Source organism: Salvia splendens, chromosome 4 (genome assembly GCF_004379255.2).
Source record: "Salvia splendens isolate huo1 chromosome 4, SspV2, whole genome shotgun sequence".
Lineage (NCBI taxonomy): Eukaryota > Viridiplantae > Streptophyta > Magnoliopsida > Lamiales > Lamiaceae > Salvia > Salvia splendens.
The window spans coordinates 32,235,719-32,252,364 of record NC_056035.1 but is presented as its reverse complement, the minus strand read 5'-3'; the positions used below and the strand labels follow the sequence as shown (position 1 = coordinate 32,252,364).

General features: G+C 38.5%; 1 protein-coding gene across 1 annotated transcript; it reads right to left on the bottom strand.

The window, feature by feature from the left end:
* Positions 1–572: 572 nt before the first annotated feature.
* LOC121799482 (ferredoxin-dependent glutamate synthase, chloroplastic-like) lies at positions 573–13,769 on the bottom strand. The gene is made up of 32 exons (XM_042198868.1): positions 13,178–13,769; positions 11,450–11,762; positions 10,401–10,843; positions 10,194–10,325; positions 9,701–9,799; positions 9,420–9,490; positions 8,986–9,082; positions 8,070–8,162; positions 7,798–7,943; positions 7,352–7,511; positions 6,940–7,050; positions 6,616–6,831; positions 6,288–6,445; positions 5,667–5,796; positions 5,484–5,542; positions 5,298–5,403; positions 5,120–5,216; positions 4,901–5,016; positions 4,493–4,690; positions 4,136–4,246; positions 3,779–4,018; positions 3,595–3,693; positions 3,407–3,502; positions 3,078–3,275; positions 2,779–2,982; positions 2,592–2,690; positions 2,255–2,397; positions 1,962–2,055; positions 1,614–1,852; positions 1,443–1,521; positions 1,285–1,368; positions 573–1,096 (listed from the first exon to the last, which is right to left on the bottom strand). Exons 1-32 carry the CDS (start codon positions 13,460–13,462, stop codon positions 938–940), a joined length of 4,875 nt encoding a protein of 1,624 aa, XP_042054802.1. The 5' UTR covers positions 13,463–13,769; the 3' UTR covers positions 573–937.
* Positions 13,770–16,646: the final 2,877 nt, after the last annotated feature.

The window sequence follows — 16,646 nt, the reverse complement described above, 5'->3', positions numbered from 1 at the left end:
CCGAACCGTGGTGACGTCTATCTGTGTGGGCTATAGATTCACAGTACTTGGGACTTCGCCGGCGCTGGCAGGTGGTTTATCGGCGGCGCTTTGATTTGGAATATTATTATCCATTTTTTCAGGTGGTCAGATGGAGTTGCATGGACCCCACCTGTACGGTCACACATAATAAGGTTGGAAAGTACAATAAAATTGCTTCTCTTTCTAGTTATATTCGAAATACACACACTAACACTACAATTCATTGTTAAGAAAAGATGTAAGTTCTCATGAGATTCTATTTCTAATTTGAGATTTCATTATTTTCACTAAGGTGTTAGAATTTGGTTTGATAGTTAAATAATAGGAATAGTATGGAACAAGCTAAGATAAAATTTATCTAAAACTAAATTAAAATTGGACTGTATGTTGTTGATTGGTTAATACTTATAAGAATTTTGATAGTTAAATAATAGGAAGAGTGTGGGACTAAATTAAGATACTTGTAGTAATTAACATGCTCTATTCATCATATTAAAAATGCTAAGAATTTAAGCTTATTTATATGTGATAGTGACTGTGACACCTCATAATACTGATCAAAGCAACAAAAAGATAAATTATGGAGTAATTTTCACTTGCATGTACAATTACATTGATATAGTACATACATATACAGAAGTTTATTGCTCCCAACATAGATTTGAACAAGTGCCAATCATCAAGCAAAAGCATCCTGTTTTTATCTCCCGATTTGATGGGGAATTCAAATCTGATTTCCAAATTCTGTAGGCTGTTTGATCTTTAAAAACAAGATCTCATTCTAGAAAGAGAATCTATACGAATCTCAAATTTCTACAGAAACACTGTACAAACAAACTGCTCTTATATCCTAGTATTAGGATGGGTTGGCTGCTTTGTTCAATCATAAGCCGTCGCGTTGTGAGGGTGGCCGATCCTATGCTGACTGCAGAGTGACACCCGCAGTCGTCTGATCGTATTCTGCACATGCTTCTGGAGTGTCTTCTTCACTTGGAGGAACCAATTGCCAAAACAGTGGCAAATATTTGTCCCATTCCTTCAGAATTTGAGACCCTTTGCTGCTACCAGTTTTTTCCTACACAAAAAAATGAGGTCATTTTACCACGTTGGTCGTAGAATTCCAAACATAGATGAGTTATCTTCCCTACCAAACATGTACTATGTTGTTTATTTATAAACGCTAAAATGGTAGCAGCAAAGGGTCACAACCTTAGTGTTGGAATTTGCAAGATTTTACTATAACACAATAAATCATATACTTACGACATGGGCTTCGATGAGGTTCTTGAGTTGCATCTGTCCGACTGGAGCAACGACTCTCTGGATCTTGACGATTTCCTTGTTCACCTGTTGACATGGTCACATCGTATAGTAAGGGGATTTAAGACTACCAACGGGCACAAATGTTGAACTGTACCAACCTTTGGGATAAGGGTGTCGTCCTCGTCAAGAATGTAGGCCAGACCTCCGGTCATGCCTGCAGCTACGTTTCTTCCAACCCTGGTGAGAGCAAAGACAACAAAGGTAAATACTACTATTGACAGTGGTAAGCTCATTTTCAGACATAATGTGGGACGTAACCCAATACTTACTTTCCTAGGATGACGACGCAACCCCCAGTCATATACTCGAGGCAGTGATCTCCGGTTCCTTCCACGACTGCTTCAGCTAGTGAGTTCCGGACAGCAAAACGCTCGCCACCTTTCCCATTAACAAAGACTTGGCCACCAGTTGCTCCATATAAGCAGGTGTTTCCAACTATAGTGGCGTCCTCCGGGACAAATCCGGGATTTTCGACAGGCACAACTACGAGTTCGCCTCCAGCCATACCCTTAACATACACAGCATGTTAGAAGCTGATACTAACATGGAGTAATTATAAAAAAAACAACGGACGGCAAGTATAAAGCATTTAGAGCTAAGATTACCGATCCACATACCTTTCCAACGTAGTCGTTAGCTTCTCCAATTAAACGGATGTTCATGCCGGGTGTCAAAAAGCAACCAAATGACTGACCTGCACTCCCTACAAACCTGAGAAAAAGATAAAAAAGAAACATCATAAGTCCCAACTTCATTACTGTCCAGACGAATAGCAACAGTTTTTTTTTCTTCTCCTAAAAAAGAGGATCAATAATGATTTCCCATTACCCCCGTGATGGCTCGAACCCCCAAACTAGTGGATAGTGACAGTTGATAGCGCGTTATATTCTAAAAAAGTGATCTTTCTTACGTTATGTTCACTTGACCAGCAAACCCGGTGTCTCCATATTTCTTTGCAATTACACCAGCAACTCGGCCACAAACTGCCCTGTCCACGTTGTATATTTGTACAGTCTTATTCGCGACTGTTTCATTCTCAATAGCCTTGGCTATCTGTATCAGAAGAAACAAGAAGATAATAAGACAGCAGAATGGTATAGTTGCAAGCACACCAGGCAATTAAATTTAGCAGAGAATTTATCAGTTTTATTAAATAAACTTGTAAATCTGAAGATTTGAAGAGCATATAAAAAATGGTTTAGGGAAGGAGTGCCAAGAAAGTGTTTGTCTCAATTACAAAGTATTACCTCTTCGTCTGCAAGCAACGTATCATCCAGAACAGGCCCGTTACTATGCACTTCCTGGTTCCTTATTTGAGTGCTGGTTAATTTTGGTAATCCAACATTCTGAGATGCAAATGTGTAAATTATTTACAATAACCCACATTTTATATTATGGGCAATGCATCAGAACAATATTTTCTTGTATACTTACAGAGAGAATATAATTAAGGTCTAGATGTTGGGTCTTCACTAATGAAATATCTCGAGGTCTAAGTAGCTCGGTGTGACCAATTATGTCGTCGAGTTTCTCATAGCCAAGTTGGGCCAGCACACCTCTCAACTCTTCCGCGACATATAAGAAATAGTTGACAAGGTCAGCAGGTACACCGGGAAAACGAGCTCTTAGCTCTTCCCTCTGCAGAAAGTCAGTTGGAGAGATTGATGAACCCAGCCAAATACTGTGAAGAAGAAATTCAAATGAAAAGGACAACATTATTAATGATTCGTTACCTGGCTGGCTACACCAACAGGACAGTTATTCGTGTGGCATATACGAGCCATGACACAACCAGTAGCAATCATGGCAATAGAACCAAATCCGTACTCATCAGCACCCATTATTGCAGCCATGAGAACATCAAATCCACTCTTGAACCCACCATCGACTCTGAGAATGACCCTTTCTCTAAGCCCATTTGAAATGAGTGTCTATATTAAACGGACAAACCAGACCACCGGACCCACCATGCATTAGGACAAGAAATTGTAAGTAAACAAATTTCATAGAAAGAACGCACAAAATAAGAGATTCATATCCCGAAAGAAATAAGAAAAAAAACCTGATGTGTTTCTGTAACCCCAAGTTCCCAAGGACCACCAGCATGCTTAATAGAGCTTACCGGGCTAGCACCAGTTCCTCCATCATGTCCTGATATCTACAAACAGCAACGAAAGAAGAATTAACTAACTATCTAAGAAATTCAACATAGAAAACAATGAATGTTGACCCAAGTAAATGATGCTTTACCTGTATAATGTCAGCATTACCCTTGGCAACTCCAGAAGCCACTGTACCAATGCCAGCTTCTGCAACTAGCTTTACCGATACTTTAGCTCTGGGGTTGACCTGTAAATTAAATATTCTTACCATCTGATTGTCCCGGATTAAAGCAATTACACAAGCATAACATTGCATGTATTCTTCAGCTCACCTGGTGAAGGTCATAAATCAATTGGGCAAGATCCTCAATAGAGTAAATGTCGTGATGAGGAGGTGGAGATATGAGTGGTACACCTGGCTTCGAGTTCCTTAATCTTGCAATATAAGCACTGACTTTCTTCCCTGGCAGTTGGCCACCTTCTCCTGGTTTTGCACCTTGCGCGATTTTGATTTCTAGTTGGTCGGCGTTAGCCAAGAAAGTTGGGGTGACTCCAAAACGCCCTGAAGCGACCTGAAACATCACATTAGTTTTGTTAGTGCAGCAAAAGTATATATTGTATGCATGCAGATGAGAATTTCAATAACAGAAAAAAATGAAAATAAAGAACAACACTCAGGGTATTCAGACCTGCTTTATGGCACTAGTAGCAGTATCACCATTTTGAAGACCTTTAAGGTGAGGTAATGTTGGAGAGTACCCATCAACGACATCTGTAAGCGGAGTCCACCGAATTGGATCCTAGATGAATGTCAACCCTTGTGTCACGAAGTGTTAAATAGAATATTGTGTGAATTACCATAAGTAAAATATGACCTATATTTTCCAGAAATCATTTCGTTGGGAGCCTTTACTATCACCAAACATAATTAGAAGTCTGTATACCTCTATGTGAACCAAATATTTTCTCCCACAACCAATCATAAAGCTCAATTCTGGATGCTCTGACCACAACATATAAGATTACACAATGATAAGGTTAATTACCTCTCCCCCTTCTCCAGAATTAGATTTTCCGCCTAATCTGTTCATTGCAATGGCAATCGCCTCATGAGTTTCTCTGGATATTGCACCAAGTGACATGCCACCAGTACAAAACCTCTGAACAATAGAGGTAGCGGGCTCAACCTTTCCAAGTGGAATTGGAGACCTGTCACTTTTAAGTTCAAAGAGATCCCTGAGAACCTGCCATCAGTAAGCATAAATTCGGTCAATGATGGTGAATTCTCAATGTGAAGGTATCAACTTCACACATATCAGATATTTCAATGAATATTAATTTGAAATAACTCACGATCAAGCCCCACCAAAACAGAAAGGGCAATCTCGAATACCAAGATTTGTAAATAGATGAAAAAGGTAAACAAAGAAGGAACCACACAAAAAGTGACTCACATTCACTGGTCGGGTGGCCAAATGCTGCTGATAAATTGAATATGCAGATTCACTTTTTTGTCGTACGGCTTTGTGAAGAAGCTTTGACATCTCAGGATTGTTTCCATGATATTCTCCTATTATGTAGGAATATGAGGATTTAGCACTTGTGCATGCAACCGTAAAAATATTGAGTAACTTGAGGGTTCTGATGATCAATATGGAACTTTAAAAACCTACCTCCGGGCCTAAACTGTATGAACCCAAAATTCTCAAGTCTTTTAGCAGTGTCTTGGGAGAAAGCCTTAACCCAGAATGACAATGTCTCTCGTGCTAACTGCAAAAAAAGTTTGTAGTTCACTTATTAATAAAGGAAAAGCAACAAAAACTCAAATGCTTCTTCCAACTAGTTTATTACCTCATCTAGTGTTAATCCACCAATCTTCGACACACTCCCAGAAAAAGCAATGTCAATTATTTCTTGGCCCAGTCCATAAACTTCAAATATTTGTGCGCCACAGTAACTACAGACAAGTAAAAGTAGAATGAAAAAAAGAATTTCCAAAGCCACACCGAAGAATATTATAACCCAGAGTTTAAATACCTGGAGAGCAATGAGATGCCCATTTTTGAGAGAATCTTCAGAAGGCCAGATCTAACCGCCTGAAATAGAAATTAGAAACACTTATTGCCTACCATACCCAACCAAGTACATATTATAAGCATTCAAGTTTAGTACAGACAATTGTAATCCAACTACGTGCAGAAAAGATGAATAAATATAAACCTTGCAAAAGTTCTTCTGAGCCTGTTCAATTGTAACAGTAGGCATTTTTCCAGTGCGCATCAGGTTCACAGTTTTAGTGCTCAACCGCCACTGACGACATGTCTCCAGTGCCAGGTATGGGCAGATAGCACTAGTAAAAGCCACCAAATTAGTATATGAGAACTAATCAAATTATTTAATGCAGCACATTAGGGTAAATGAGCATTTTAGTTTTCATAATATACTAATTCCAATTTGAGATAAGATCATAGGACTGATTGATTTAGAAGGTTGAAAGTGAGTAAATCCTCATATGCTTCCTTTACATAAGGAGACATGTGAAGGAACCAGAATATCTCTGGTGACAATTTAATGCCTCAGAGGTCGCTGTCTTTTGCCCCGCATATGTCATGAGCCTAAGTAGTTGAAACATTTTAATTTATTTTATGGAATCATTTTTTAAGCTGGAATTATCAATTTCATAATAATGTAAAAATCAAGGATATGTTTGATCTATAGTCGATAAATAAATATTTCACCATATCATGTGTATCTGAACGAATGAAATGTAAAAACTAACCTCACGTATATCAAACAGTTCATGCACATAAATGCATAAATAAATTAGAAAATAAGATATACCTCGCGCCATATCCAATTAGACAGGCAAATTGATGAGTACTGAAGCACTGAGCTGTATCAGCAACAATGGAAGCTTGCATTCGCAGTCCATTCTGAATCAGATGCTGGTGAACAGCACCCACGGCTAGAAGTATCGGGATGGCTGGCCTAGTTGCCTCCTGATGGAAGCAAACAGTTGTTTGGATGAATACTCAAATCACAAAAATGATATACTAGCAGAAAGGCAAACCATTATTGCACAAGAAATAATAAAAATAATAATAATAATAATAATAATAATGACGACGACAAAAATGACGAATGTAATGCACAGGAACAAAAATCTTACCAGCTCATCAAACCTGTCAGATAGAACAAGGAGCTGGGAACCATTTCTAACAGCTTCATCAGCAGCTTCGCAGAGCTTGTTCAGTGTTTTCTCTAGCGAACCTTCGACTCCTCTCCTTATGTCAAAATACGTGGGTAAAACTTGGGCTTTCAAGAGTGGATCTTTCAGTAAAGACTCCAGCTCCCCTTCATTAAGTACAGGGTTTGACAACATGACCTAATTGAAAAAAGCATAATGTACTACTGTGAGTAAAGTAATGCATGGAAGAATTGTGTGGTACTTCCTTTCCCAGTCGTCATGAAAATCAAAGAAATGTGTAAGTACCTGAGAAACGTTTTCTGGGCCAACTTCTAGTATGTTGCCTCGTTTCCCAAGGTTGACTTCAAGAGACATGACTAGTCCTTCTCTGAGAGGATCTATAGCAGGATTGGTAACCTAGTTCATCAATATATAAGAACATTTTGTGAATTGGATCAGCTTTACAATACTGTAAGAAAAAGTTTAGAAGGTAATTCATGTTTGAAGTCTGAATAATATCCGCAATACAAAAGTAACAGTACAATTAAAAGGACAATACAATAAGAAGATATTGAAGCATTGGAACAGGCAGCGCCATTACCAAATCATGTAGGAGTATTTATTAAAATATATATTCCATGCTACATCATACATTATCACATCTACATAAAAATATTATACTATTAGTTGAGTGCTAATAATAATAAAACTTACAGACCTGAGCAAATCGTTGCTTGAAATAGTCGAACAACATGTGAGGCCTTGTGGATAACACTGCCAAAGGGATATCATCCCCCATACAGAAAGTAGGCTCCTTCCCTTGGGAGGCCATCGATTCAATCACCATCTGGACGTCTTCACTAGAATATCCGTATGCCCTGGTACAACAGATAGGGCAGTCAGCATAGTTGCTATAACCCACCTCTAAGTAACTTCAATCCGAAGAATGTCATATTTTTTAAGAAATGTCTTTAACTTGTCAAAAGAGTTACTCCACTTCAGTCAGTGAAGAAGGATAAGTGCGGAAGAATGGGCTAAGTAATGAACTATAATCTCTCCTCTCCAGACTATCTTTCCAATTAGTTCCAAATCAAGCAACACTGTCTGACATGTAGTTTCAGGCTAATAAAACATAAAAGAAAGGATAAGTCTCCAGTAACTTACTGTTGGCGCCTTAAAATTGTTTCATTGTCCAAGACAGTTGTAGACATAAAGTGTTCAGGCTTCAAAGGACGGAGATTTTCTTTCACCCATTTCCCATAAGGATTAGATAGTGCAATTCGCTTTTTAACCTCAGTATTTTCAAATACCTATGCACAAGAAATCGTATGCAGGAATATTAGTAAAGAGACATAATTTTGTTTACTTGTGGCATCTACGAATCTGATTTTAGTTGGGTAACAGTTTCATACAAACTAAGATCACATACTAAGTACCTGTCCACTAGTTAGGTCGACAGAAATCATCATCCCAGGGCCCAAACGCCCTTTCATTACAACTTTCGAGTCATCCGTTGGTAAAACACCCACCTTGAAAATTGGGAAGAAACTGAAATCAATTTGGGTCCTTGTGATTGTTAAGTACTATATTTAATATAAATCAGGAAATGCAGAACTTTGTGACAGTTTAAAAGCAGTATCAATTTTAAAATTTAAGACGTATTGGTTAAAAAATTATAAGTCTCACTATTTTTCTAATTTACCAATAAGATCTACATAATAACATGGGTACAGGATATGGAGTACTTTTTTGAAGAAAACTAGTTCATGCCTCATTGACCACCACTTAGTTCGAAATAAACGAGAGAGCTGTAGCAACTGATCGGCTAAGAAAGTCAAACTGGGCTTTTTAAACATTGTTTTCTCAATTTTTAGCAAATTTGAAAATGACAGACACTCTTTTGTCTAGGGAGAATTTCATAATAAAAATCCACACATACTGTCGGGCTGGGAAAGATATCTTAATTCATATAGCTAGTAGTAGTATTTCCACCAGGCATTTGAACTTTATAGTGAAATGCAGGGTGATGTAGTGATCAAAATGCATTTCCGAGGGGAGAGAATACAACAAACAATAGTAGCTCACAGCCAACCTCTCTACTTTTAAGTTCTAAGGATTTATGTTATTCATATTATTTACTTCTCTAAAAGCAGCATTAAAATAATCTCTGCTAGCACAACTAAGTAAGAAGCGTTTCACCTTAGGAAATCTTCAGCAGTGTGTTTCACTAATCAAACTACCACAAATGCCTATCAAATGTTTCCAAGGTCTCAATAACATGAATGGAGTTCACCATCCAATTATGCGTATGTCCTCAAACAAACCAGTAAAAAGAATGAAGAGCAAGCAAACCTCAGATGCCACATAGACAACATTGTCTACCGTCCGCCAATATCTAGCAGGGCGAAGTCCATTTCGGTCAAGACAAGCTCCAACTGTTTTCCCATCACTGGAATACATCCAGATAAAAGATAGAGAAATTAAAGCATCACAATAGATACTCACCAGTCACCCAAAGAAAAGCCACACATTACTATTCACATCGGCATTTAAAACCACGTGATGGAAAATACATAGCGAATCCATAGTGTAGTCACTTTATATGTAAAACAAAGGTCTTAACAAAAAGTAGATATTTTCAGAAATATGGAATGGACAATACGGTATGGATATGATGGAATCACAAGATCAATTTTACTATTTTAGAATACTGAATTACAATTTAAACACAAAAACTCATCCATAAATGTCAAAAAAAACAAAACCTACTTTTTGGGAAAGTTCACCTGAATAAGAGTAAAGCAGGTCCATCCCAAGCCTCCATTTGACCCTTGTAGTAATCATAAAAATCAATAGCCTGGAGCAAACAATAACAAGTTAAATCTGCCAGAACTTACATGTTGAAGTCACAACAGGCACTGTGCAGAGCTTGAAATAGCATTAGTGCTGGTTAGGTGGTACCATTCTGAAGACTATTAATTCAGTTATTCGATTATGAGAGGGATGGGTTTTTATCAGCAATGGAAAAAAGCTATTATGGGGAAAATTTGTCAAAGAAACATGATACCTCAGGATATTTGATCGACAGAGTTGGATGGTTTTTGTATGCTTCAGGAACGAGGAGCATCAGGGCTTCCTCAGGAGCGCGTCCACTTCTTATCAACAACTATACAAAATGTAGAGTAGAAACATTAAAGTATGAAAAATGAAAAGGCACAAGCAAAAAACACTTGTTTCCAGTGCCAAACGTATGCAAAAAGCATTCTTCTAGATATAATTGGTGGATGCTAGAAGAGAATTTCTGATTTCAGCGACAAATCAATGTCAGTGCATCAATATAGATCAGAAGAAAGAAATCACATGCCCTCACTTATAACCAACAACAACATTGACCATATCTTAAGATAATCAATCAGTTAACACTTCACAATGAAATGCTGCATCTTCTAATGAAATGAAACTGTCTCCAATAGACTCTTTCCTTTCATTATTTGCTTATTGATAATTTCATAAGTTACTCAATCCAAAACACATAGAGCATTATAAGCAGGTGGCTATACTTCTGCTGCACTGTCGAGGTTTGCAGAGTCTGATGCTTTAGAGTTTCCAAAAGGGCGGAGTTCACTTTCACGACCACGCCAAACTGGTGATTTAAGTGAAGTCTCCCGAGACTGCATCCAGTTCAAATTCCCCTGCAAGATTATTTTAGCTTTAGTATGCTGAACAACCAGGTAACCATGGCTAAGAACATCAGCTGAATACATAACCTGTATCGTGTTGATCTCTCCATTATGACCAAGGAACCTCATTGGTTGAGCTAGAGGCCATCTAGGACTAGTATTTGTACTGTACCGACGATGATATATAGCAAAAGGAGTTTTGTAAAGGTTGTTCTGTAGATCATAATAAAAGCGACCAAGAACCTCAGATCGCAGCATTCCCTTGTAAACTATAGTTTGATTCGATAATGAGCAAAAGTACAGCTCATTTCCCCATGTTTCAGAGCTTGCTAATCTTTCGATCAACTTCCGGCATATAAAAAATTCTCTTTCAATGTCATCTATATTTTCTTCCTTCGGAATTTGAACAAAGACCTGCTGTATGTTTGGCATAGCTTCTCTTGCATAGTAACCAACCACAGACACATCTACAGGTACTGGCCTCCAGCCAAGCACTTCAAGACCCTCTTGTTCAAATATTTTCAAGATTGCTGCATAAGCAGATAACATGTCAAGAGAATGCATAAAGCATTAAAGCAATTAAAAAGTTTTTTTAAAAGAAAAGAAAATCATAAGGATTACAGTTGAATAGTCAGAACCTACTTTAGGATATAAATCTAGAGATCGAGGAGACCATATAGTAGTCCATCTCAAATATATTCAAGAACTATTGGACAAACAGCTTGAAATGTGTCAGGTGAATCATAATCATACATTAGTATCTTAATCCCAACTTTAAAGATAATTTACTAACCTCACCAGCCACATGTTTACATATTTAACTTTGCGGGGTTAAAGTTCTTATGATGGGGCAGGAACATGTGCAATCTAAATCCAGATCAAGCTAATCATTAAGACAGATAATGTACCAGAAGATAACTAAATATTAACAAAAACCCTTTTGATTGAAAAAAAAATAGAATACTAAGAGCTTAATTTTATTCTGTAAACAACTACTCCCAACTTTTATAGTTCATTCCTGCATTATCATACCTTTATGATTTTTGAAATGAACATTTTAGATTGTCAGGAAGCTAAAACTTGTCGAAGATGCATCAATAGACTTGAAATCATGTATACCCTGCCACTTGACTAACCTGTTTTGGCCTGTTTCATGAGGTCCTCATCCTTTGGAAGAAACAACATCCCAACACCAGTATGCAACTGATCAAAGGAAGCAATCCCTTGTTCGTTGGCCCAATTGTTGAGAAGGTCCCAGGGAATTGAGGTCATAATACCTGAACCATCCCCTGAATCATTATCTGCTCCACACCCTCCACGATGTTCCATGCACCCAAGAGCTGTAAGAGCGTCCTTGACAATTCCATATGATGATTTGTTGTCCAAATTGGCAATAAACCCAACACCGCATTCCCCCTTTTCAGCCAATATATCGTTCAAGTCTGCAACCTGAGATGTACAAATTGCATAGAAAACATCAAACAGATGAAAAGACAGTATTAAAAGCACTTGAAACACATTAGAAAGGATTATAATTACAAGGTCTGGAGAGGTTTCCTGCATCACTAAATTTTTATTGGACATTTCATGATTAATATGAAATGATGTAATTTTTACTGTTTGATGGCTGAGCCTCTCTTGAATTATTATTTTATTTGTTTTGACATCATTATTAACACATGCTTCCAAACCATATACGATAAAAGCAACACAGCTACACACTCCACACTCTAGAAAAACTCCCAAGATCAGAGATAGCATAGAAGCTGGGTATGAAACTTCCGAAAAAAAAAAGATGAATTAGGCGATGAAGTGGTAACCAACACACACATGTATAGGAAGATGGAGGATCACTCATCTTGTCATACTTTGATATATTCACACAGATCAACTTCTTAAGAAGCAATCATCCAGGTTAAGAAAAGGAGAAAAACTGAGAGAAAAGGTTACATCAGAGACGGGAGACCAATTACATATAGCTATATAAGCACCTTAACAAGGACAAATGAATGCTGAAACAATTGACTTATTTACCCTCTACTGTGAGCTTCTAAGCCAATCTAGACCCTTTCAAATGAACTTTTCCTAGGTTACACAAGTTTTTATTTAACACTACTTACTTCTTTAGATCAAAATTTTCTGACACCACAATCCTTGAGTAGTCTATCTCTAAACTCTAAAGTCTTAAAAACACAGAAATAATGAGCCATGGCGCAGAATCATTATTGAGAAAACAATCTACAGAACCTAAAGCTTAACTTAAAGATTACTTAATTGAAATGCCAGCACACAGGACCACGCCCCAAGATGCAAGATAGACTCTTCTGAGGTACCGTAACATTCCTCAACTGCAATACGTGAATGGTCTTATAAGTAATAACTAGCGAAAAACCAAATGACACCAATCTCTTCAACCATGGACCTAAGAAGATGATCTATAAATCATTCTGCCACCAAATCATTTCGGAAGCTTATATCATCTATGTTGATTGAAAACGCATCCAGTATGAAGCACAAGTACTTATCCTGATGTGATGTCCAAACACATCCCTATGTGTGAACCACGTACTAGAATGGCAAATAGAACTCAAGAATGAGCTGAATCACTGAGGCAGTCAACGTTAGAGCATCCCAGTTACTCATGTATAGTGAACCAAAAAGATCACTCTCAGAGCATATCCACAAAAGCACAAGAAGTGAGTCAAACAGTTCACACCATAAAGACAATAAAACAAGCATACAAGTGCATAAAAGCTTGCAGCAGGGGACATATTTGATGGAATTTGAAGGGTGGCAGCTGAATAATCATGCAATAAAAATCCAATCTTTGCAATAAATCAAACAAGAAAGCCACCGCCTCGGACCTTCGGCTTGGGATCAGAAGACCGTTTTTGTGAGTCGGGTTTAACGCGCTCGAGATCAAGAACCGACTTAATGGATGAACCCCATGTTTTCCCCGCCAAGCCGCGAAGATGATTCCTTTGAGAGCTGCGGCTATTCACTCCAACGCCCGCCCTCCGACGACCCACATTTTTCTTGGCGCCGCACAAGCCCACGAAATCGACAAAGACCAAGTCTTTTCTACAACTGTCGGTGATGCTAAAGAGCTTCACCGACTGCACTACTTGGCCGGCAGAGTGCAGAGACATCTCTCATCAACTGCTCAGAATCAGACACACACACGCGCGCGCACAATCAGAGAGTGGGGATTGTGTGTGGAGTTGAGTGTGTGTTTGGGAGAGGAGAATGGAGATAGGGGATGATGATGGTAGGTGTTTGTGGAGTGTGGTGAATGTGTGGAAATGGGAAATTGTGGATTTGGAGATAAAAGGAATGGAACGTCGGGAGCCACCCGCCTCCAATTTCAATTCTGGGTGAGTGTTTTTGATGATGTTTTTGTTGGTGTTCGATTCGTGTTAGTTAATCTATAGTGTGACTGATACTGATTGGATGTTGACCTTATGCTATGCCCAAAGGTCGTCGTCTTCAATATTTTAAGGTGTAGGAGCTCCCTTTGGTACCTCGTGAGCTTCTTCAATTGCCAAATGCATCCACATAGTTAGTTATACTTAGCGGATGCATTAAGGACACCCACTGTATATGGCCAATCGAGTGTCACTTTCGTGCTTTTGCACATGCTTAAACCCAATGTAGTTAATCTAACTTTAAATTTTATTGTTATTCCAAAAATTAACGGATGATTTTAAATTTAATTTCAAATGTACATAAGAGCATGCACATCGGTACTTTAGGGAAGAGTTGGACTCATTCTGTCGGCACATCACACGACGAGCTATCTTAGCTAAGAGCGCTGCTCAGAGACAAGAGCACACATGCCCAGCTCACGTAACGCGCTGTGGATTGGGTGTGACACACCGCGAGTGAGCGTAGTTTTTATCCATTATAATTATTATTTTTAAATCATTAAAATTCAAAAAAACCAGGAAAAAAAATAATTAAAAAAAAAGTTTCCACTTTCAAAAATATGAACGTTTTTTTCATTTTTTATCCTCAATTCATTTGTAAATACCCTCATTTATCACCAAATTTTAAAAAATGAAATTTCTTTTGTATCAGAAATATCCCATGAATTTTTATTTTGATAAATAAATAAATTATACTCCCTATGTTTCCTAAAAATAGAAAGTCTTTCCTTTTTAGTTTATTTCCTTGTTTCGTAAATATAGAAACCCTCTATTTTAGGAGATGGGCCCCACAATTCACTAACATTAATTTCACTACATTTTTTTCATCCTCTCCGTTGCATTAAAATTCATGTCGTTTCCAAAATTAAAATTCATGTCGTTTCCAAAATTAAAATTTTGGGAAACGGATGGAGTAATACGGTATTTCATGGTTTATGTTTTCATTTTGTAAAATAAAGGTACCAAAATTTGCTTGTGAATGTTTAGATTTTGCCTCAAGTGACGTTGATGTTAGTTATGATTTCATAAAAAAAAATTACTTCGAGAAATTAGTGTTGTGCATTTCGTTTAGAGCATCCACAACCGTGCTCTTGCCAGCGGTACGGTTGTGGGCCCGGCCCACTTTTTCTGCCTGCTCTCTGGCAAGAGCACAACACCCACAGCTGTGCTCTTCCGCTAGGACGAGTACAATTAATTTAAAATTCAATTAAACAAAAACATTTCCATAATACTAAAATTCATTAAAAAAACCTAAATAATATTACAAATTACAAATAAAATAAAAAAGACATAATTAAAATCCTAAAAATTAAAAATTACATAATTAAAATACTAAAAATTTAAAATTACATAATTAAACTCCTAAAAATTAAAAATTACATAATTATTGGCTAATATTACCCGAGGAAGACTACTCATCCGTCGGCACTAACCCCAATTGTTTTTGGAGACCCAATATCATGGTCTCGTGCGTTTGAAGTTGCGTGGGGGTCATAGTTGACCTATCAGCCATATTGAGTTGGCCAAAGAGCATCCACAGCGAGTTGTTCTGGGATGGAGGTGGCGCATAGGGAGCGGGGGCAGATGGAGTCGCGGCGCGACGGCGGTCGGCCGCCGCCTTCTTCCTTCCTTGCGGTCGGCGTCGGGAACCACTTGGTCCGGCATCGGGGCTACCCAAGTTAGCTCCGGCGAGTTAGCTAGCCACTTCTTCGTTGGCTCCTCGTATTTCCTTCCACGATATCGAAATAAAACCCAAAAATTAGAAATATACATAATTAAATTATCGCGACCATTTCCTCTTCGAATATATATATTTACTTTGGACTTATGATAAAATTATTCATCCTTTGAAATATTCCGGGATTAATTAAATAATTCATCACGATTAATTATCGACCCAAAACTTAATTATTCCCCCACCTTATATCTCCAATTTAATTATGAAGCCCCTAACAAAATAAAAGAGCCCAATCAAAACATCCAATTTTAATTAATGAGGCCCAAACTAATTATTTCACTCACTTTAAACTCCTAAAGCCTAAAGCAATATAGATGGAGCCCATTTCACCAATTAAATTAGCCCACTCTAATTAAATTAGTGGCATCAAACCAATGAATTCATTAGCCCAAGATAAAATAAAAAGGAAAAAACACTAGCCCAAACATTAGGCCCAAATAAAGAAAACCTATGAAAAAGACGTAAGTCTTCTTTCTCTCTCTTTCACCAAATGAACAGCCTCCTTCCTCCTCTCTCTTTCACCAAATGAACAGCCCTGCCAGCCCCGCCGCTCCGGCGGCGCCCCTCTTTCCTCCTTCTCTCTCTTGATCCCTCCGTTCTTGGCCTCCCTCTCACTAATTCTCTCTCAATTCGAAATTTATCCCAATTTTAGAGACCCAATTTGCGGACCTCCGCCGTCAGCTTAGAGCCGCCATCATCGACTCCTGCTACTTGGTCCTATCAGCCCTTACCCCTCACTCGTCGACTGCGAGGCTCCGATTCTCCTCTGTACTCACAACAGCGTCGGCTCTCCGCCGCTGCTTCTTGGTGAAACAGAGCCGTCGCCACTGATCAAAGCTGCCACGGTGACGCCCCGTCTGTCGGGTTCGAGTTTGAGTAGCCCCTTTCTCGGCCTCTGCCCCTGCTGATGCCTCGCACGAGCAGCTACTGCCTCACCGCTGTCAAGTGTCGTTGCTGCCCCGATGAGTCCGTGTGGCTGCCTTTGTGGCCTCGCCGTCGCCGGTAGTCATTGGGCAGCCCTTTCGGCCCTAAAGCTAAGTTCTTTTTGCCTTAACACACTTAGTTTGCTTGATTGTGAATTTTGGGCAGTAGCTATATGGTGTTGAAAGTCTTGGCTATGCGTGCTAAAGCTTTGTTCTTCGTTGGTAGCCATGATAATTTATTACTGAT